The 22,197-nt window shown below is 33.5% G+C and overlaps 1 protein-coding gene across 1 annotated transcript in view; it reads right to left on the minus strand.

The window, feature by feature from the left end:
• Trdn (triadin) overlaps positions 1 to 22,197 on the minus strand; it is a 319,941-nt gene that overhangs the window by 275,142 nt on the left and 22,602 nt on the right. The window contains exons 3-4 of the mRNA XM_059272972.1: positions 16,859 to 17,020; positions 15,784 to 15,816 (exon numbers count right to left, since the gene is read on the minus strand). Coding sequence (XP_059128955.1) covers positions 15,784 to 15,816; positions 16,859 to 17,020 — 195 coding nt within the window. The remainder of the gene's footprint in view (positions 1 to 15,783; positions 15,817 to 16,858; positions 17,021 to 22,197) is intronic.

The following is a 22,197-nucleotide window of genomic DNA, read 5'->3' on the forward strand; positions in this document are numbered from 1 at the left end:
AGCAGATGCCTGAGAAGAAATGTCTCAACATATAAATGGGGCTTCATAATCCTCTCATTGGCTTTCTTTATTTGAGCTCTGAGTGGGATATTGCATTAAATACTATTAAAATTAATTTGAAGATTTCCCTTTTAACTTTCAGAATTTGGCTAGTTAGAAGGGTTTAAATGTCATGCGTGGGTGACACAAGATCATGCTTCACAGGTTGGGGGGAAAATGTCCAATTTTAAATCTTACAGAAATCACAGAGGGAAAACTTTCCAAATGAACTGATTAAAAACAAATTTGAGCTTCTTCCCAGGGCAACTTCCTGAATCCTTTGTCTTATTCAAATCAATAGAAGCTATGCAGAAGATTGGAACTTGGTATAACTTAAGTTACTACAGATAAGTGAAATGTCAAATATTTGAAGTAGTTTTTAAATAGATAAAATAAGTCATTTTAAGAGATGTTTGCTGTTCCTAGAAGGTATTAGTGTGAAACAAAGATGGAATGTGACTTTTAAAATTAAAATCTATGTAAAATGTTATACTCATTTTGATATGAAACCTTAGAAAGTTATTATTGAGACATTTTATTTCCATTTAGAAGAGTGTGTCCATGTGATGGGTGCATGTGGGCATTCCAACTGTAGGCCACACAAATGAATAAGGAGGAAATTCTGGAACCCACATGGATAGGATGGAAGTCAAGTTAGACTCTTTTGCAGGGTTTGGTGCTGAAAGCCATCTGCCTGAATAAATGTACCCAACATTCCTAGACTAAGGTAAATTTGGGGAGATATATTATGTGGGATGACAGTTTATAAGACTGGATACTCCATCATAGTCCATAACAGATTTCCCTATAAAGTAGGGAGAAGCTTGTCCACCACAGATCATACTAAAGAAGCAGTATCAAAAACTCTTCTGGCTCCTGTTAGCTTTGTATTTTCAGTCAGATGTGGCTTAAAAAATAAAAATTAAACTATAACCTAAAGAGAAATTAACTACAGTTCATCATAGAGAAAAAATATGGAGACTTATCTCAGAAACTAGAGTCAACAGCACCAATCAAGCCCAGTGACAGGAAATAATAATTGTTGTCTAGTCTCATTTTTATGAAATAAAACTTCAATCTGAATAGGATAGATTTGACTAAGAATTAGGAATGGTGCTAGGAGAAAAATGGATGAATGCAATTTATGTTTGCTGCATGCAAGCATGAAAGTAAGTATATGAACTCCATTAAAATGTACTAACTCTTTTCTAAAAAGAATACCACTCAAGGATCAGGAAGGTATGAGAGTAAATACACTCTCTCTAACTTTTCTTAAGGAGTTAACTCTAAAGCTGAAAGTACATACTTTCAGGTTGATGCACTTGACTCAATTAAGAAAAACAAAAATAGATCAAGCCAATCAACTGTCTCACCCGGGTTCTCTGCTCATTGCATGAGTTGGCTGTTTGAAACCTGGGGCCTATGCAGGGTCCTTGGCTTGGCCTGGGAGGAGGGGACTGGGCCTGCCTAGACTGAGTCTACCAGGTTGATCTCAGTCCTCAGGGGAGGCTTTGCCCTGGAGGAGGTGGGAATGGGGGGGCGGGCTGGGAGGAAGGTGAGGGGGGTAGGAGGGGGGAGAACAAGGGAATCTGTGGCTGATATGTATTGTAAAATAAAATAAAAGAAAAGAAAAAGAAAAACAAAAATAAATATATTTCAAGTATAGTTCTCCAGCCGGGGTTGGGGGGCCAGAAATTAGCAACATTTTGAAAAGTTTAATTTATTATATTTTTCTTTTTTCTTTTTCCATGACAACTATCGAAGACAAAAGCTAATTGCATAGCTTAGAATACATGTTCAGTATTTTATCTTTCCAATTCTGTATTTCAGTCTTACACAAATGAAAATGGTCCCATGGATATGGCAGGTCCAACCTGCTTTCCTGTATGATGTTAAAAAGCATGTATGATAAAATCTCTACAGCTCGGTGTAAAGATGCATACTGATGACATTCTTGGTCAGACTTTTTTTTTCTTTTTTGCAGAACATCGTCAACTAAATTTGTGGATATGATTTCAATTAAATGTGATAGCATATTTTTAAGGCATCCCCACACAGTACAGCTAAATTAGTATTGGTCTACCTGTACCTATGTTTCTTGGCTCACAAAGGACAAAGACAGGTATATCATTATTCAAACTCAAGAAGAACCTAAACATCTCTCTGCCACTTTAGTGCTGGGCAGCATTCTCATTGGGGATTGGGTCACAACACTAGTATTACTGCCTGTGGCTATCAACTGTCAGAAGATACACTAAAGCCTCTACAGAGCATGCCAATCTGTCTCCTTACACTTTAGCCAAGAAATGATGACTATGCAGGCTGTTGTTTATTGAGTAATAACACGTTACCAATTTAGATTTCATGAACACATCTTTCGCACAGGTGATGTCTGATTCATCGCCTTCAACTGCACTTTCCTGCCAAGAACTATTTGCAGGATACTGGAAAATTTAATTTAAAAGATCCCAGGCATTACAAGTAAGAACTTAATGCCCTATGATTTTTAACTTTCTTCTTCAAAGAAGAAAACCCCTCTATGTTATTAATGCCCCCATTTAGTTATTTATCAATTTCTGTAGACATGTCAATGCTTTTACTTTGTATACCATAATACCAATGCACAATTGCTCAAAATTGTATTTAAAATTATGACATTTTTTCTGGGAAAAGTTTATAATAAGTTCATAAGGAACAGAGAGGAAAGTTGGGGAAATCATTAATCCCGTCCAAATTTAAGGGTTTTAGAATTAGATAAATATCAAATGCCTTTGAAAAGTTGTTCACTTTCAGCACAAGGTCAGATCATAATCTTCCTTTGTAATTGGAAAATACTAGACTTTGTGGTCTAGTAGGTTTAAATGGTCAATGTATTTCAACCTAGGTATATAACTATCCAATTCTGAGAATGCTGTAGCATAAAATAAGGTGAAATGCAAAAAGAATGGCCATTATCTTAACGGATTAAGAAGCAGTGAAAGATGACCTTTTGTTCTACTGGGTCACAGGTAGTGCTGACACATAGGTTTTCCATGAATGTTTCCTAACTGTGTCAGAAATGCCGTCAGAGAAAGGCAGGTGACGTCCACAGAGTGAGTGTGCTGTTCTCCTAAGTCCTGTACTCCTTTTGATTGCTCTCAAACTCTTTTCTGGCTTTTTAGGGTGAAGTACAAGTGACAATGAAAAAGGAAGAAAAGAGCCATTATTTGCCTTACATTTTTGTGCATACTCTCACTCTAAATAAATTATAAAAAATATAATAACCTTCACTTATTAACGAATTAAATTAAAGAACTCGAATTATTTAAACTCTAGTTTGGGTATTATGTTATTTAATGGAAATGACAAAGTGTACTCTCTTCAATCAGATTTTTTTCTACTGAATAATGTCAAACATTATGAGAGATTTCAAACTGACAGAAAATAGATAAAACAGACACAATAATTTATTAGAGTGCTGAGAATAAATACAAATTAGTCTTGGTTTTAGATTATTTATTACTTCATGATTGCAATAATCTAAAGATAATAATCTTCATATGAAAGATGTTATAAGTCTTTGGTATTCTAATGTAATTTTAAAATGCATTTTGATAAGAAAATGTAGACACAGAAATCTATTAAAAGAATCTCCATAAAAATATTTTAATTCCTAGCATTCATTAAATACAGCTAACTGTTGGAGATAATTAACACTGGAGTCAATATGCACAATTAAAATCTGATTCTGATCACTGCTATGAGAATTTTATTTCCTCATCCATAAAATAAGAAAATAACAACAAATCTACTTCACAGACTTCCTCAAGAATTAAAATGAGTCAAAATTTAAAGGGTATCACCTGACATTAAGTGATCATCATGTGATTGCCTTCTGTGACCCTGATATAACTGTCTTTGTTTTTCATTAAGTAGTATACTTGATGATGGCACAATTATGTCTATTTTGTTTCACATTAAAATTTCAATAACTAACAGGATGAGCAATACACAGTAAGCAATAGCTTGATAGATGCATATACTATGTGAAGAATTCTAATCTATGAAATCAAAGGAAGCAGTACAGTATAGATAATATCTTACCTATTCATGATAAATTTTAAAGCAATTTAACTACTAATTAAAGTTAAAAATTTTTCTTGAGAGCAAACTTGCTTTTCAAAATAGATGTTAGTATTAGGGATGTAACTCGGTTATATAGTGCTTGGATTGAGCCACAGCTCAATATATATATATACTGCAACTTTTCTCATTATTTGTAATATATACATATATTATAATAGTATAAAACTGAGAAAAGTTAAAGAATATACAAATACAAATTTATTATGTATATATATTTCAAATGCTGAGAAATGTTACAAAATTTTACATTTATGACCTTAAAATAAAGTAACTGAAAGTAAACTTAAGCACTTTTTCAAAAATTTTTCCCAAAGTATAGAATTTTAACATTTTTATTGTACAAGGAATAGGTCAATGTTAATAAAATCAAGGCCATATACTTTTATGTAATACTATAGTTACAGTAAAATTACAATAAATGTTAAAAAAACATCATGTCTACTTCAACAGTTAAAAAAATAATAAAGATAATAAACAGAGACAAGATTTTAAATTAGGTATGTCTATTCACCAAGCTTAAAGGAAGGAACAATAAATTCCAACCACATCCCAAATTTGTATTTTTCTTTGTGCTCTGGATTTTATTACTAGTGTGTGTGTTTTATTAACTTGTTCTAGAGCCGATTAAAATATTTTAGTAGCTTCTGCCTTCTCTTTAATAATATTCACATGCATGTTTTGTATGTAGAAATTGTAAAATACCTGCATTTGGTAAAAGTATCTATACTGTTCATCTAAGAAAATAAGTATAGATTTTAGTGAACTTGTGCCTGGCTTAAGGCGTGATTTTGAGGTGTACTGAGTAACTTTCAGCTTCCCGTGATATATGCTGCGGGTGTGATTGAAATATCAAATTAACCAATAGTTAGAATCTTTGAAATTCTATAAATCTGAAATGACAATTCACTTAATTCACTCATTCCTGCTCGGGCTGTTTTATTTACTCTGAACAAACCTATCTGAACTCAATACTGATGGCAATCATCAGGTCAGTAGATTTTCTAAGGTTTTTAATCTTGGCTTCTTAGAACTTGGAACTGAGGCCATGGGTACCTTACCAAAAGTGATAAGGTTGGCAGGAAATAGAACCTGTATTAGTGAAAATGGATTGTACTAAATTATTCTTAAAAACTATCATATTCATAGTCCATTTTCTAAGTTATTTTTTCACATTTCACACATTTTTTTTGCTTATGATAAATTATTTGTCCTCTTCATGATCATATAAATAGGGGGTCCTATATATTTAATCTTGTCTAAGTCTTATGGCCAAATTAAAATATGCACCCTTTATCATATTGACACACTATTAATAAATTCAAAATAATAACAATTCAAGATTTCCTAAATGACAGACTCAAAATTTGAAAGGATAATCTGTTACCAAAGCAACTATCTTGAATCAAGATGACAAAAATTAGTTAAATTGTTTTGAATATGGAAATTTTCAAAGAATGTTTTTATAGTTGTTTTTGTAATAGTTCTCAAGAATTAGATGAGATAAAAATACTTTCTTAAACTTTTTCTCCTTTTACTATTAAACTACTTATTCATGGGAACATAGACTAACTATATGTAAGACTTGCCCAATTTTTATTAGGACATTAAGGATTAATTTTGATAAATGACTAAGCAAATCTAGTTCTATTTAATGTCAATTAATTCATTCTAAGGGGAACCACTTTTCTGAAATCTCAGTATTTATAACAAATACAGCAAATTATGTACTGGTATCTATTTTTGTGATATATTTTCAACTGTATCAAATATTACTTTTCAGGAAGGTATATCAAAAATGAAGAGCATAGAAAGACCTTATTTTTAAATCACTATTGTCTGTAATTAAGTGGGCAGATACTAGAAACAGTGGTAGGCAAATATCCCAGAGAATTTTTTTCAAGGATGTTCAAATTTATGAATGTAAAATAGTTTGGGTCTTATTTTGTTACATTTTATTACTTTGCAAGTTAAGCTAAACTTTTTCAGGAAAAACAATTGTCTAACCATTGCATACTAATGGTTTTTACAAACAATTTCAAATTTAACAATATTGAAATACTACCCACCTGATCACATGTTTTTCTCATAAAGTCTGTGATCTGAGGTTAATGCATTTTTCCACTGTAGGGTTTATTTTCTTCATCCATAAAATGAAATACCATTCCCCGCGTGCAACAAACCCACCAGACAGAAGTGATTACAAATGATACCTTTTATTAGATATACACTGATGGAGTTGAGAGATATGGATGAGGTTCTGGCTGGGTTAGTATATGTGCTTCATATAATTGATGATACCCTATAGCAGATCAATGTGTATAAGAATCAACTGGGGAGATTTTTAAAACATATTCTTGAGCTACAGCCTAAATTGAATCAGTTCATTTCCACAGTGAGGAAACATGGGGAATCTACAATTTAAATAAGCTCACAGGAAACATTAGAAGTACTGTCAAGAGTGGGAACCATTGTCCAGATCAATGTTTCTCAACGGTCTGGGGATCTTCTTAAAATTCAGATTGTCATTCAGTGAGCCTAGATGTATGCAGATTTCTCAATAGCTTCCAGATGATGCTCAAATTGTTAGTCATGGTCCATACTTTACAGTGTGAGGATTTGCTCTGGATGAAACTATTGAGAAAACCATTAATATATGGCATAATGATTCAGTCAGAGTCAGAAAGCATCATTGCTGGAATGGAATTGGAACTGATTATCAGTAAATCAAATACCTTTGTTTCATAGGTCTGAGAACTGAGAATCATAGGGGTTACTTGACTTAACTATAACATGTAAAGTACACAGGTAATATAGTAGAAACACCTCCTATTTCTGTTCACAGGGTCTTATCTCAATCATGTTTAAACTTTTGAAATGTTCAATTGAAGGGCACTTCATATCATTAATTCCAATTAATGAACTTTGCCAATGTGACATCAATATTAATTTAACTTCTATGTTATCATTTATTCATCTTGTTTTTTTCCCCCAGTAAATTTATACACAATTCTTACAATATGTAAGCAAAACACTTATCCCCAGTGCTTCCCATCATTGGCTTCAAGATACAGAAAATCTCTTGTCTACAGAATGACTCAGACTGTTATAGTTTTTACCCTATGGAGGACTCAGAAACATACTGAAAGATTTTTAAATTCTTTAATTGAAGAGGTAGGGATACATTCATAGTTATTTATATCATGTTTTATAAAGCATATTTATATGATGTACAATTCATATGTTATTCAATACGCATATTTGAAAGGAAAAGCCTAGCGGATTTGAGTTGTTTTCTATAACTATAAATGTAGACAGTTTAAGGGCATCTTGGTAAACAATGAAAACCATAGCCTTACCAATTGTTTTTAATTCCCTGTCTCCATCTATTTCCTCTCTCACACCCTAGGGAATGTATTTAAGACTCTGCCTTGGGATTTTGATTTCATAAATCCAATGTAGCAGGAAGTCTGAGATAATTAACAACACCTGTGGACATCTGCGGCTTTCTAGAGAAACCATTATTACCACAGCATCCCCATCTTTCTATAGGTGGTTCATGGGATGCTACCCTGTCCTCTTTCCTCTACTTCTGAAGGTGATCCCAGGCTTCCACAGAGTAGATGTTGCATCTCTTGTTATTGTTATTTTGTCTTGTTTTTGCCAACTGGTCAGATCTAACAAGAGCGTGTTACTCAGTCCAGATCAATGCGAGTCTATAGAGGTTTCTTAGGAGAAACATTTGAGGAAAATAAAAAAGGTTCCTCTCTTGAGTCATGAGGTAAAATGGTCTGGACCACAGAATTCTGATGACCATAACTGCACAAAGAGAAAAAGCCTGTGTGATCACTAAGTACACTAAGTATGAAAACAATGTTCTTTAGGAAAGAGATTTGTTTGTTACAAAACATGTCCACGCCATTGTAGAAGCTATTTCAGCTCCACAACTTGCAAGCTCCATCTCTTGATCCAATGAAGACCTTTTCGATCAAGTCAATTTGAACTGGAAGTCAATTTGAACTGGAATTAGATTTGTCCCCCACAAAAGAATGAACACATCCTTTAATTCTGACACTCACAGCTGATTACATTTGCAAGTACCTGGAAAAGTTACTCCGTTTCTCATCACTGTTTCTCTTGCCTCAAATTCCTTACACTCTTTCTCTTTTCATTTACAGCCTGTCATCAGTTTTCTTGACTTTGTCCTCCTAGGGTTAGAGATCGCATCAGTGTTAAGATAAAAGGAGGCAACACTTAACTTCTAGACACAGTCTGAGGAACAACACGTAGTGCTTACACAGCTGAGCTTTGATTTAGAAGTAGCTATTTCATAATGTTCTAGGGCATACCTAGTAAAATATTCTGAGACTATGATTTTAACAAATGTAGTCACCTTTCTATTCTACCTTCTTTTTTGGTTTATCAGATTGTTGACACTTAATGTTCAATCAAGTATAAACTCAGAGTCTTCCAGTAAAGATTGGTGCAATAAAGTTCCTGGCAAATTAACTTGTCTGTCTGTCTTACTACCAATATTGTAATACAGCCTTCTAGATAGTCTAACCATAATGCCTTGACTATTTATAGTGCTGATATCTTCCAGATCCTTCTCATGCACTCTGCCTGAAAAGAACTATTGTGGATATCAATCAAGTAAAAACAAAACAAAGAATGAATTAAGTTTTAGCTTATTGGATTATTGGATAGCTCTGTTCAATCTGAGGGGCTATAGGACATTTCACAATTCTAAAGAAAATGTAACTTGTTTCTCTAAACACAAAGGTGTCTTTATGCTTCCTCACTGTTGATGCAATGTGACCAGCCACATCACACTACGGCCATTATTCCTTTCCTACTGACAGACTGCATCACTTTCAATTTTAATCAAAATAAATCCTTCCTTCCTTAAGCTGACTCTTGTCAGGTATTTGGTTACAGCAGTGAGAAAAGCAAAAAATACAGGAAAAATGGAAGTGATACATAATTTTGAGGGCTAGTGGTGCCTTCTCTGAATGCAGAAGATAAGTGTGTAATCCCTAAGGTCACTGTGCTCCTAAAAACCAAAGACCACTTTTTCCTTTACAGAACTCTGAATGTGCTTAGCTGTGAAAGACTACAATTATCCTTTCTCGACTTTAAAGCTAGATGTCAGGAAAAGGCTTTATAAAATATAACTTCTTGTTAAACGACTATCATTATCTTCTAAAATTACATATTTGAAAGGACATAAATGGTATAATGATCCTTCTGATGTACAGACTTATTATAGACAAAGGTTTAGTAAGAGTGAACTGAAAAGGGGAGATAAATGTTTCCATTATATTGTACTTAGAAATGTTAGTACAAAAATTTAAAAATAAACATGCAAAAGAATTACATTTTGTGACTGTTTACCTAATCTAGTCAGTAAAACCTTAAATATTACTATGGAAATATGAGAAAATTCTATAAGTTAGCTATAAGCCAATACGTCACTTTTGAAAAATATGGAGAATTACTAAGAGGCCCATGCCTTGTGATTACTGGATCCCTCTTCTTCCTTCTCCCCATACTCTCACCCTACCCTGTGTCTGTATCACTGGGCATGGTTTTAACTATGACTTAGAGAATTTCTGCATAATGGAAGGATTAAAATTTAGTTGTCTAAAAATAGTCCAATATGATGAATCCTTCACCTCCTCAAAGTCAACCATGCAACACTGTAAAGGCATTACCTCAGCTACAATCTACTTTGCCCATTTATTCATCAATGTCTTCAACATAGTCTTTTGTGGACATTTTAACAACCAAGTGCTAGTTAATAAGATGTGCTGTGTTTTAATGGTCTAGTTATGTGTATGGCATACTTGTCCATTTGTAACAACATAATAAAATTTCACTGTAGCCATCGAAAATTTTCAGAAATTTCCCACATCAGCTTTTGAAGATACTGTAAGCAAGCACACAAATGGTCTATCCCACCTAGCACATTGCTTGGAATATTAAATAAAAACACCTGATAAAAATAAAATTTAAGCTTAAATTTGATTCCTAGCTTAATCACAGAAAGGATGTCAGTGCTCTGTAATAGTGACTATGTAAAGGGAGATAGCACAGTATGGTACAATATCAGGCCTCTGTGATTTGCTCCTACTCAGATCTCTAAGGTCATCCAGGAAGCTAAATACCCATATGCCTCTGTGGTCATCTTCTCTTTCTGTTTTCCTTTTAAATTTTAGAGCACACTTAAAAGCAGCATTATATTTAGAAGACACTATCCAATTTCTCCATAATTGTGTTGTAACTTAAAGATTATTTTAATTGTTGACATTAAAAGAAAATTGCAGTTAGAAGAAGGTGTTGGCACATGCCTACAATCTGAACATCATAGAGGTATCCCATGAGGTCATCCTCAACTACACAGTGAATTGAAGGATAGCCTGAGCTAAATGAGAACTTATCTCAAAAATTTCCAAAAGTTAAAATGTAAATGAAATAAAAAATACTGTGCTACCTTTTAAATTTAGTTGATGTTCTACAAGTGTTTTATATATATATATATATTACATTTTTAAATGTAATTTTTAAAATTTCTTTTTAACACTTGGAAATTTTTTTCATAAGTATGTTTTCATTCTACTCACAAAAAAGTTTTATTCAATAACAGTATAGTTTTATTCTTGGAATTTTTAAAAATTACATCATAAATTTTACAAGAAACTATATATAAAAACAATTTTAGATTTTTTTCATGTATTATCATACCACCTTACATTAACCTCCAGATATAAGAATGTATTATAAATCTACACAATTTTCTATTAAAATTGAAATTATATCAAGTGCCATTTCTTTATGAGATTAATGGGGTTTAAAATTTAAACCATAAGAAGCTAGAGAGATTAATCAGCAGTTAGTGAGTATTAACTGCTTTTACAGAGGGATCTAGTTCAGTTCCCAGCACCTACGCCAGGCAGCCCATAAACACTTGTTACTCCATCTATCTCCAGGAGATCAAAAAACCTTTTCTTGCCTCTGAGGACATATGCACTCACATGCACACACACACACACACACACACACACACACACACACACATGCACATACATGCACATACACACATGTACACCCCAATTTTTTTAAAAAATGAAATAAATTATTTAACAATTAATTTAAAAGAAATATATTTTTTAAATTAGCTCATGAGACTGTGAATGTGATTTATAGCTTGAATGAAATTGTCTTATTAATAAATTTAATTCTTTGTCCTTACTTTTAAAAATATGGATGTTAGGAATCCTTATGTACATCTAAACTTATATTGAAATAAAACAAAAAATGTATATGATTTTTAAAATATTTATGACTTTGCCTCCAGAATTACTTATTTTGTGAATATTTGGAAATAGGGCAACTGTATCCATCTCTTCAGTTAACTATCAGATATGTCTAATACTTTCACACAATTGAACATCTTATAATATGCTCAGAAATGGACATACATGTACTATGAATTTTTAACACTATTGTGTGTTCTCTTATGTTATTTAATATGCCTTTTTAAAACTGTATTTAACCTTATTTTTGGAGTTGATGGTCATATATTAGAGATATCACCCATTAGCTAATGGACAAAAACTATTTCTTGTTGAAAAGTATTGCTCAAATTAATTTTATGTTTTGCAAAATCGCACACACATATATGTAATTTAACCTTGTTTTTAATTATAAATATTTTTATTTAAAATTTGAAAAAATGAGAAAGCAATAGATTTTGTAACTCATACATAAGCATTGTCACTAATACATAAATATCAAAGTCATATGGATCAACTATGAAAATTTTATTTTAGCATTATGTTAAAAATGAGACAAATCAAACCAATACTATATTGTTTGCTATTTTGCTTATTCTCATTTCACATGGTGTAGATAAACATTTTTAGTTATTTTCTGAAGATAATTGTATGATGTTAAAATTTAGCAACTGGGCATGACGGTGCATATCTTTACTCTCAGCACTTGGGAGGAAGAGACACAGAGGTCTCTGTGAGTTTCAAGCCAGCCAAGGCTATAGAGTGAGACTCTGTCTTAGTACATACATACATACATACATACATACATACATACATACATACATCATAGGAGTTTCTGTAATATATGTGTAAAGGACATCAAACTTCGATATTTTACTTGGGGAATAATTATACATGTTTAAATGGTAAAAAACAAATAGTCAAAATACTTTTGTTAATTATCATGATAAATTTGCATACAGTTTATTTATCTAGCTGACAGCATATATAATTTTATTTGTTTTGGCCAGGAGAATAAACTCATAAATAATAAGATTAGGATATATAATATTATAGTTACATATTCACATGTACACATAATGTTTCCACAGATAATGCATAATTATTTTTTCATTATTCCAAAGACAACAAGAACAGTGTTGTACTATGTGAATTAAGACGAGGTTTTCTTCTGAATTAGATCAAATATTTAGCAACAAAATTTGATAAGGTAGGTCTTATTTCATTTTGAACAATATAGAACTAATCTATAGGAATTAAAGAAATATGACATTCATAGATTTACTTAACACATTTCTTTTGATTGTTTTCTTCTCCTCCCCTCCATCTTCAATACCTGTTTTAAAGTTTGGTTGTCCTTAAAATCTTTCCATTTACCTGGGATATGATTAGTGTCAATAAACTTTCCTGCTTTGGCTGTTTCAAAGTACCTGTATTTTAAGTTTTTCTAAGAATGAGTATTGAAAATAACTGAAAAATAAAATGTTTGAAATTCTAATTTTGAAGAGTCATTTTTAAGTGTAAGTGTTTTCAGCTAAATAAGAAAAAGATAAATTTCTAAATGAGATATCGTTGCTTCTCACACTTGACTCTATGAGGTCACTGACTCCAGAACATCAAATTATATAAGAACCACGCTTCTCATGTACCCAATAGACACATTACACAGAGCCAGAGGCCCTCATCTTTAATGATTTTTGGTGGAGAGTTTTGAAAATTGGAAATACACCAAAAGATATTTCTTTATCTTGCAAAGTTGATCTACTGCTATTACAAATATTAGTATATTTTCAGGCAGACAAGTTTTAAGAAAGTATGTGCATGGTACTTATCTTTTACAGCTCTCCACAATTGCATGTTCTTTAGAAAGCAAGGTAGTGTGAACATATCCACAGTTCACACTCCTTTGTGAGACGACTGCTCCACACACAGTACTAGACCAGCAAGGAACAGAAAAATAATATTTGACTTTCCTAGGTAATTCTTTTAGAGAACTACATAATAAAAATAATTTTCTCATGAATTAGTAACTGGGATGGTCATTGTGGAGAGTTTTGTGAAAGCACAAAATATTTTAAAACTGGAAAGTTGAAAATAAATATGCAACAAGCACATAAAGACATTAGGTACTACATGAAATGCCCTAAGGTGTATTTATACATAGAAACACAAACCACAGAATAGTATCCAAAAATTCCATCCATTTTAATAGCCTGTTTAATAATCAATCTTTGCAACCTTGAGATTAGCTGACTGAGCCATTATTCCACATCAAATTAGAATTGCAAGATTCACCCATAAATAACAGTGTGATAGAATTCTTTTTTTTTTTTTTTTTTTTTTTTTTTTTTTTTTTTTTTTTACTTTGGTAAGACCAGAAATACAAGAGCAAACAGAAATACATTTCTAAGTGATTTAAATAAGATGCCTTAGGAAGACACAGGGAAGTCAAATAAAATACATTGTGGTCTGGGTTAAGTGAAATAATGGCTAAACAGTGAATACATATGAATTGGAAAGCATGTTAATGGACAATCATTTAGATGGGTAGAAATCAATTGGTTCATGTCAGGAGATTATCATTCTGGGCTACTAAGAAATGACCTGAATTTAAAGTCAATTATCTTCCTACTTTTGAATATGGAATACTTCAAAGTATTAGGAAATACGGTATATAAATCCCTTAGACTGTCTTCACTAATGCTTTTACTAAAGTTTGGAAAAGTATCCTAAACCACTACTGGGTAGATTTTTGTTGGTGATTTGAAGATTCAAGGCAGTGATAGGAGGAAAAATATTTAAACAACTTTATGGATCTTTGATGTATGCTGATAATTTCACAAAAATGAATTTTTAAATTAATCACAATATGAAAGTCAAATCAGAAAGGAGAGACATTTAACTAAAAAGTAAATATTTTTATATATGAGTAGAATATGACTTTTTGATGTGTTTAGTAAATCAATTTGTTAATAAAAATAACTTTTCCACTTGATTTTCCCTCTCCATGTACAATTAAAATAGACATGTTCATGACATATAATTTCCTTTCAGGTAGTAGCTCGTTAGTTGAAGTTTGACTACGTCCTAATCAGTAGCTATTAAATATCAGCCTTGAAAAGACCCTGTTGTCCTCACAAAGTTTACATATCAATCTAGAATTTCAAAGCCTGAACTTGAGAACTGAATTCTGACTTGAATTTTTCAATTCTCATCTTCCTTTTTGAGGTCAGAATAATTTCCTTTCTCCTCGTAGCACTTCAAAAACACATTTGTATCAGGATGCCTTTGCCACACGGGAACCTCACTAGCTCAGTTCTTTTTGTTGTGGTGTTAATCAGAGATTCTAATTTTCCTCCGACTAGTATGGCATTCACCACCTGCTCAGCCTGCTCACTCACACCTAAGTCTGGACTGGATATATTGATTACATTCAGTCCCACTGTTGAATCCTTAGTGATCTTTGGAGGGTGACATACTGAGTAAATAAATCAAGGGTATTCTAATATGTATGTGCATCGGCAACTTAACCCCAGTAGACTAAAGCAGTGCCTAGTTTTCTTTCACATCAAGTGTACTCAGGTCGGTAGCCTTGGTTTTCATCACCATTTTCAGAGATGTTTTCTATGCTTGGTTGGAAAAGTCTTGGTCTTTTGAGGCAACTTGTTCCAAAGATGTACCACTATTCCCTGAAGCATGCTGCTCCTAACTATGATCAGTCACCAATGCACTACCTTTCCTTACAAGGAAATGCTCTACATCATTTCCACACATCCCAGGCAACTTCTTCCCTTGGGAATGACCAATATATACATTTACTGATATGACTTTTCCCCCAAGACCACATGATCCACACTATGGTGGCTATTATATATCATTGTCATTACCTGAGATACAAAATATTGACCATAAAATATGAAAAGCAAAGAGCTTAAACTTTTACACTGAGTAAATCTGGTTATAATAAAAGTAAATATGGGCATCATCAATTTCTGGACCATTTTCACAGCTACAGAATTCTCTGGCACTGAAGAAATCCCAATCTACATTGGTTCATATACAGACAGAGGTATACAAATGCACTGACCTCCACTAAAATAGCAACTGAAAAATATTTGGATGAGCTCACTAGGAGTTCAGCATTTCTTTCTAATTATGAGCTTTACACACTCTTGTTAAACAAACCTGTATATAAGAAACACGTTAAGTAACAATACAAGTGAGAAGCATCTAAGTCATGCTCAAAATTATATATATATATATATATATATATATATATATATATATATATATATGAAAGAAAACACTGGAAAATGAACAAACCAACCTTTTCTTTTTAAGGGAGGTTCTTCTATTTCTCCTAAATCAAGAAAAAAATAGAAAATTAGCATAACTGGTAGCAGGGATTTGCTATTTACTCATGTTTTGCTATTTACTCATTTTTTGCAAGCTATTGCTTTCAATAGTCATGATTCTTGCATACTTTGCTACCTAAATTCCAAAGTACATGTTTTGTTTATATATATTCACCTAAGATGGTTTCATTTTATGAGTTTAATAAAATTGAGCAGGGCTCCAAGTTACTGCATTAGAGCTCATGCATCATATTAATTTCAATTTTCTCTGTTTATTGTCACTTCTCACAGGGCCAGAACAGAAATAAATTCAGACAAAGTCATAAAAGGGCTTCTAATAGTCAGAATTTTCCTGCTGGGTAAGACTGAATGGATAATCCTAGATGAGTAAGAGTAACCATTTTTTTTTAATTTCATTTAACAGACTGGATCACTGTACTTTCTCCTTTGTAAACCCGCTAGATGCCAATTTATATACAGCTTGTTCTTCCATTCACTTTCGTTCATTACATGTGAGCTGCTAACATGTGTTATATTTAAAATGTATCTTTCCATTCTATACCTCCATTTGATTCCATCACTGTATGTTTTGATTGGGCTTTTATTAAGATTGGTTACCGCCATGTGACTATTACTATGGCTTACTTGTACAAAACACATGATTGTTGGTTTTAATATTTTTGTTTCAATCCTCCTAGACATGAACTTGAAAAATAGCTACTCTGTCTCAAATAAACACATAAGTGGGTAATCTGTTGTGGTTTTATAGTTATTTATATTAAGAATCACTGCTATAATGCCACTCTAATAGCAGCATTTAATTTTGATATCTTTTCCATAATGGCAGATAAACTATAAGATTAAAGCCAAATGGAGAGCGATTTACTCTATTTGGCAGCTTACTGGAGTGCTTTTTGTACTCAGACATGTATCCATTTTAGTTTAGCCTGCCCAAGTGCTCCTTTGGGCTAAACCCTCAGCTAGCCAATGTCAAGTGTGCCCAATTCCCAGTCGTAGATGTTAGATACAACTCTGGGCCCTGGGTACCTTTATCAATGTCTTCATCTGCATCCTCATCCTCCTCGTCACCTTCAGATGAGATGATGTCAGAAAGCAAAGAAAAGAAGCCATAGATCCAGTCAGTGGTTTCCTCCACAGCATCATTTACGAACTTTAGAGGATCTGAGCCAATCTTGGCAATGGAGCTTGCTGAAAGACAGAAAAACAAAGGAAAACCTTAGGTCATTGCCAGAGAAACTAAGAAAATTTGTTTCCCAGAAATATCTCTAGGCTACTTGTTTTTGCAGAAAAGAAATACATATTCTGCTGTAGTATGGTCATAAAATAGTATATAAATACATAATATACATGTACATATACATACATATATTATATATTATATATATATATATGAAAAAACTTAAAGCATCTGGTACTAAGCATTACAGAATTAACAAAAAGAAAATTACCTTAGTAATGACTATAAACTAAATATATGGGTTGGGGAGCAAAAATTAGGGATAAATCAAATAATATATATTTTCATTACACAAGTTTGAAAGTCACTGAGTTATAGTTGCTCAGGAAGGTTGAAAAAGTCATTGGCCCATGGAATGCTTCACAGCATCGTGGAGAAAATGACCATGTAAATCTTCACATAAGACTTACAAACTTGTTATGGGTGAGTTAAGACTCATTCTCTCTCTCTCTCTCTCTCTCTCTCTCTCTCTCTCTCTCTCTCTCTCTCTCTCTCTCTAAGAGAAAGAGAAAACTTGGAGTTATCAAGGTGGTGATTTTTGTCAAATTGAGCAAAGTTCATTAAATTTAAACATTTTGAAATTCTAGTATCTTAAAAATTTTAAATGTAAACTCTTTAAACTTAAACTACTAGTAACTTCAATAACAGAATTAGGTAAAACTTAAGCCTATGAATCACACTGTTATTGTGTCTTGGAAGATTTTTTCTAAGTTATAAAGTGAGAGTTTAAATTAGAAAAAAACAAAATTATTGGAATTTATAAAATGCTGTTCTAATCAAATAAAAATTTCTCTGAAGACAGAAAAGTAGTTTCTAATATCTGCTTGAGTGATTATGTAGAAATACTGCATAAAATGCACCTGAGCTTTCATTAATATGTAATGAAGTTTTAGAGTTATTTTTTCTGAATTTTAAAAATTAATTTTGCTTTTCAAACAATCTTCTCCCTTTGATATATTTAAAGGATCAGAATTAAATCAATGTACTATGTCATCTAAAGGTTAAGTGTTCTGAAATCAGGCTATCATTCTGATTAAGACGGGAAGTCACTGGAGGGTTTGAGTAGTGCTAGGGGTTAAAATGATCTCAGGTTATAAACAGGCAGAGAGTGAAGAGCCAAGTAAAATAATTTAGAGAGTGGATGATCATGGTGCATCCCAGACTGGAAGAAGGGCATGTACCTTGCCACCGGGCTCCTGATGTACTTCAGTAGTACAACTCAGGGTGCATGTATGAATGCTTTCATTTTGCCTTAGCATGTGAGAGAGAAAGAACTCTAGACTGTAAAAAAAATCGATTGAACAAATGAACACATAAAAATGAACGATGTGTTCTAAATATTACAACAAGTAGGCATCTTGCTGATGTTATTTTATAATTTTGTGTGTGTGATACTGGGGTTGTAGCAATGGCATTTACTTGGGATGGGGAGGCTTGGAGAGAAATACCATCAGCTTTTTGTTGTTTGGTCTGGATTGAGGGGAGAATGAAGTAGAGAAGTGGCTGAGATCCAGACCTTTCACACACCTACAGTGATGCTTGGGTGTAGCTACTTCATCTAATCTATAAAAGAAATGCTTTACTTGAATTAGGAACTTGAAAGCACCAAAGGGATGGAAGGTATCAAAGTCATGATGCTCAGTGAGACCTCTAAGAGAGGAGACTCAAGAAGACCGCAGTATCTAGAAGGCTGGGGGGTACATTAGAAATGGGGAGTGAGGAAGCAATTGGATTTAATATGGGGTGAAGGAAAGGACCAGGAGAGCGTGAAGTGCTAAAAATCAAGTAAAGAAATCATTTGAGAAAAATAGAGTTTTCAAGTCGCAAATGATGCTGTTAGGGAAAAAAAAAAAGGAAGTCATGACAGACACACCACATGATGAATATTAAGGATGTCCTCATGTGAGGTTCTCCACACACAATATGAGTAGAGTCCGTTCAGGTATGAGAGAAATTTGGAGACAGTGAGTCTTCTTTACTACCAGTGATAAAGAATAAGAGATATTTGAAGGAGAATTGAAATCTGGTTTTCTTTTGTTTTCAGTGTTATTGAAGTTGGAAGGGTACACTTTACAGATCCCACAGAGAGAAGAGAACTCCAGAGGGAACTTTTCAGCTCCTGTTTTCTTTAGAGCAGTGGTTCTCAACCTGTGGGTCGTGACCCCTTTAGGGGTTGAATGATCCTTTCACAAGGGTCGCATATCAGATATCCTGCATATCAGATATTTACATTATGATTCATAACAGTTAGCAAAATTACAGTTATAAAGTAGCAACGAAAATAATTGTATGGTGGCGGAGGGGAATCACCACAACATGAGGAACTGTATTAAAGCAACGTTAGGAATGTTGAGAACCACTGCTGTGGGGGATGGTGATCACAAAGGCTGCACAATAACCTTAGATTAAAAAACAGCAAGAGTCAGGGAGACTATCTGAGTTATTCACTGTCGCTGTACCTCTGCTCCTTCTACTTCATTTTGCTACATTCATGTGTAGCTCCATTAGATCAATGAAAAATAATTGCTCTGAATGTTGAGGTTAAAAGGAAAGAAAATTGAATTTTATAATTGCAATTGAAAATTTTATAATTGCAATTAAGTGATTTAAAAGATTACATGTAGTGATCTATATACCAGTTTTAATAAACATACTTTAGCCCTGATAGCTTCCCTCTGGTTGAAGAATACTGCAATGAGATTTTTCACTTTGGAATAAAGACTCTATCCTCACCCCCATTTAGGTCTAAGAAAATTGGTTTTAATTTGATTATCCTTAAGATTAAACACACCAGAGGCATTTAGCACCTCTAAGGATAGAATACAGTCAGGTCAGGCCGTTTTCATGAAGGTAACATTGCTGCCTTGAGACTGAACTTCTGATTTTCAACCAAGCAGCTAGTTACTTTAAAAATCTAACACATCTGTTTAAGACAATCCATAAAATTGATAGTTTACAGATATCATACCTAAACCACATTATAATAATGATCTTATACAAGGCAATTAAAACTCTTACTAGTGACCTTTAAAAAGATATAATCCTGGTTCAGGTCCCAAGCGGCCATCTCTTGTCACCAAATAAAGTTTCTCACACCAGATAGGGTTATATCCAATTGAGTTGTTGGCCAAAGGAGTCCCATGGAAATCTCCAAACAGCTTGGGTTATTGCCAAGGTCATAGGTTGCTCCCCATAAACTGACAGCAAGGCCTCATTGCTGAAGACAACACTCACACAACTTATTGAACATGGAGAGGTTGAGTTGATGCCCATATAAAACCTTCAGCCCTATGTTCTAGTATCTTTGGTCTGTGAAGGTACTCTCCAGGTTACCAAGGAAGAAACATACACACCAACCCAGCCACAAAATCTTAAATCTACAGTGTTGTCTTCCTTGCAAAATACACTAGGGCAATGATGGCACAAAGCTCGTGGGAGTAACCAACCGATGTCTGATTTGACTTAAGGCCCACTCCAGGAGATGGAACCCATATCTGATATCACTTGGGTTACCAAGAACCTGAGACTAGATAAACCAGAGACCTAGGGTAAAGCTAAATACTACTGGTCTTTTAAAATGAAAAAAGAGTAATGATAAAAGTAGTGATAAAATGGTACCTAACGATAATCTCTGTACTCATAGACCAGTGATTTATCCAGCCGTCATCAGAGAAGTTTCCTTTTACAGCATATGGGGAAAAATACAGAGACCCACAGCCAAATAGTACACAGAGAGTGAGAGACTTTGGAACACTCAGCTCTAAATAGGATGTCTCCGTCAAATCCCCGTCTTAGGAGCTCAGGGAACCCCATGGAAGAGAAGGTAGAAAGAGTTTCAGAGCAAGACAGGATAGAAGACTCTGGGAGAACAAAATCCTCTAAAACAGCCAAGCAAAGCTCATATGAACTCACAAAACCAGGAAGCCCAGGGCCTACATGGGTCTGCTAAAGGTCTTCATCTAAATATTATGACTTTAAGTTTAGTGTTTTCATAGGACTCCTGAGTGTGTGGATAAGTGAGTCTCTGATTCCTGTACCTTCTCTTGGGCTCTTTTCTTTCCTTTGGTTTGTCTTCCCCAACTTCAATGTGAATGTTTTTGTATTATCTTATATTTTATTTTGTTACTTTTTTTGGTATCTTAGAAACCTGTTTTATTTTCTATTGAGAGACAGAAAGCATGTGGATCTGGATGGCAGGGGAAGGTGAGGAGAAACTGGGAGGAGTAGAGGGAGGGGAAACTGTAAGCAGTATATGTTGTATGAGAAAAAAATCTTTCTCAATAAATGGGAAAAGATAAATCTCATTATGTATACTACCAGAGAGAAAGAGGATGGGATAGATAGAGAGACAGTCCTGTAACTCAACTTTCACTTCTCTGTGAGTTAAATTTCACACCTAACAATGACGATTTTCAAAAAAATAATGGTAATTCAAAATTATTCTAATTGATTTACAGGTATTAACTCACTATTTTTCTCTTGATAACCCAATGAAGTGTATATAATGTTTTATTTCTTTTTTAAAATACTGTAAAAATGAAACTCAGAAAGCTTGCATTGATAGAAAGTGATGGAAATGGGTTTTGCATCCATGTTTAGACCTCCTGTACAAGACCTAACTACTGTGCTATGTGATATCAAACAAACCAAAACATGAATTCATAATCAGTTTTAGGGTATGATTTGGGATGGGCATATTCTGGGAGGGGATTTCTTGCTGTTTAAAATGAAAAAAGTATTTTATTCCACATGGAAATGCCCGAGCTGATTCAGATATTTTGAAGCTATCAGGTGAGAAGTCTGAGAAAGGAAAGATTAAAACATGAAAAAAATTGAATTCATGGTGACATGGCTAAAGCAGCATATGATACAGTGTTGGTGTTGCTGAACCAATAGCACTTTTGTTTATGATATAAAAATGTTTCTTTGTATTAAATTCAATTAAATTTTAATTTCAGATATTTTAAGATCATAAACTGCATCATCACAATGAGGAAATTGACATCATCTCATGAAGGCTAATAACTGGATTTATTTTGCACTGATGTAATAGTGCTGTGTTGCTGGTGTTTTGCTCTTTTGGGGAGCCCACCACCCAGCTCCCAAAGAAATCACACATGGAGGCTTA

This window comes from Peromyscus eremicus, chromosome 8b (assembly GCF_949786415.1).
Source record: "Peromyscus eremicus chromosome 8b, PerEre_H2_v1, whole genome shotgun sequence".
NCBI lineage: Eukaryota > Metazoa > Chordata > Mammalia > Rodentia > Cricetidae > Peromyscus > Peromyscus eremicus.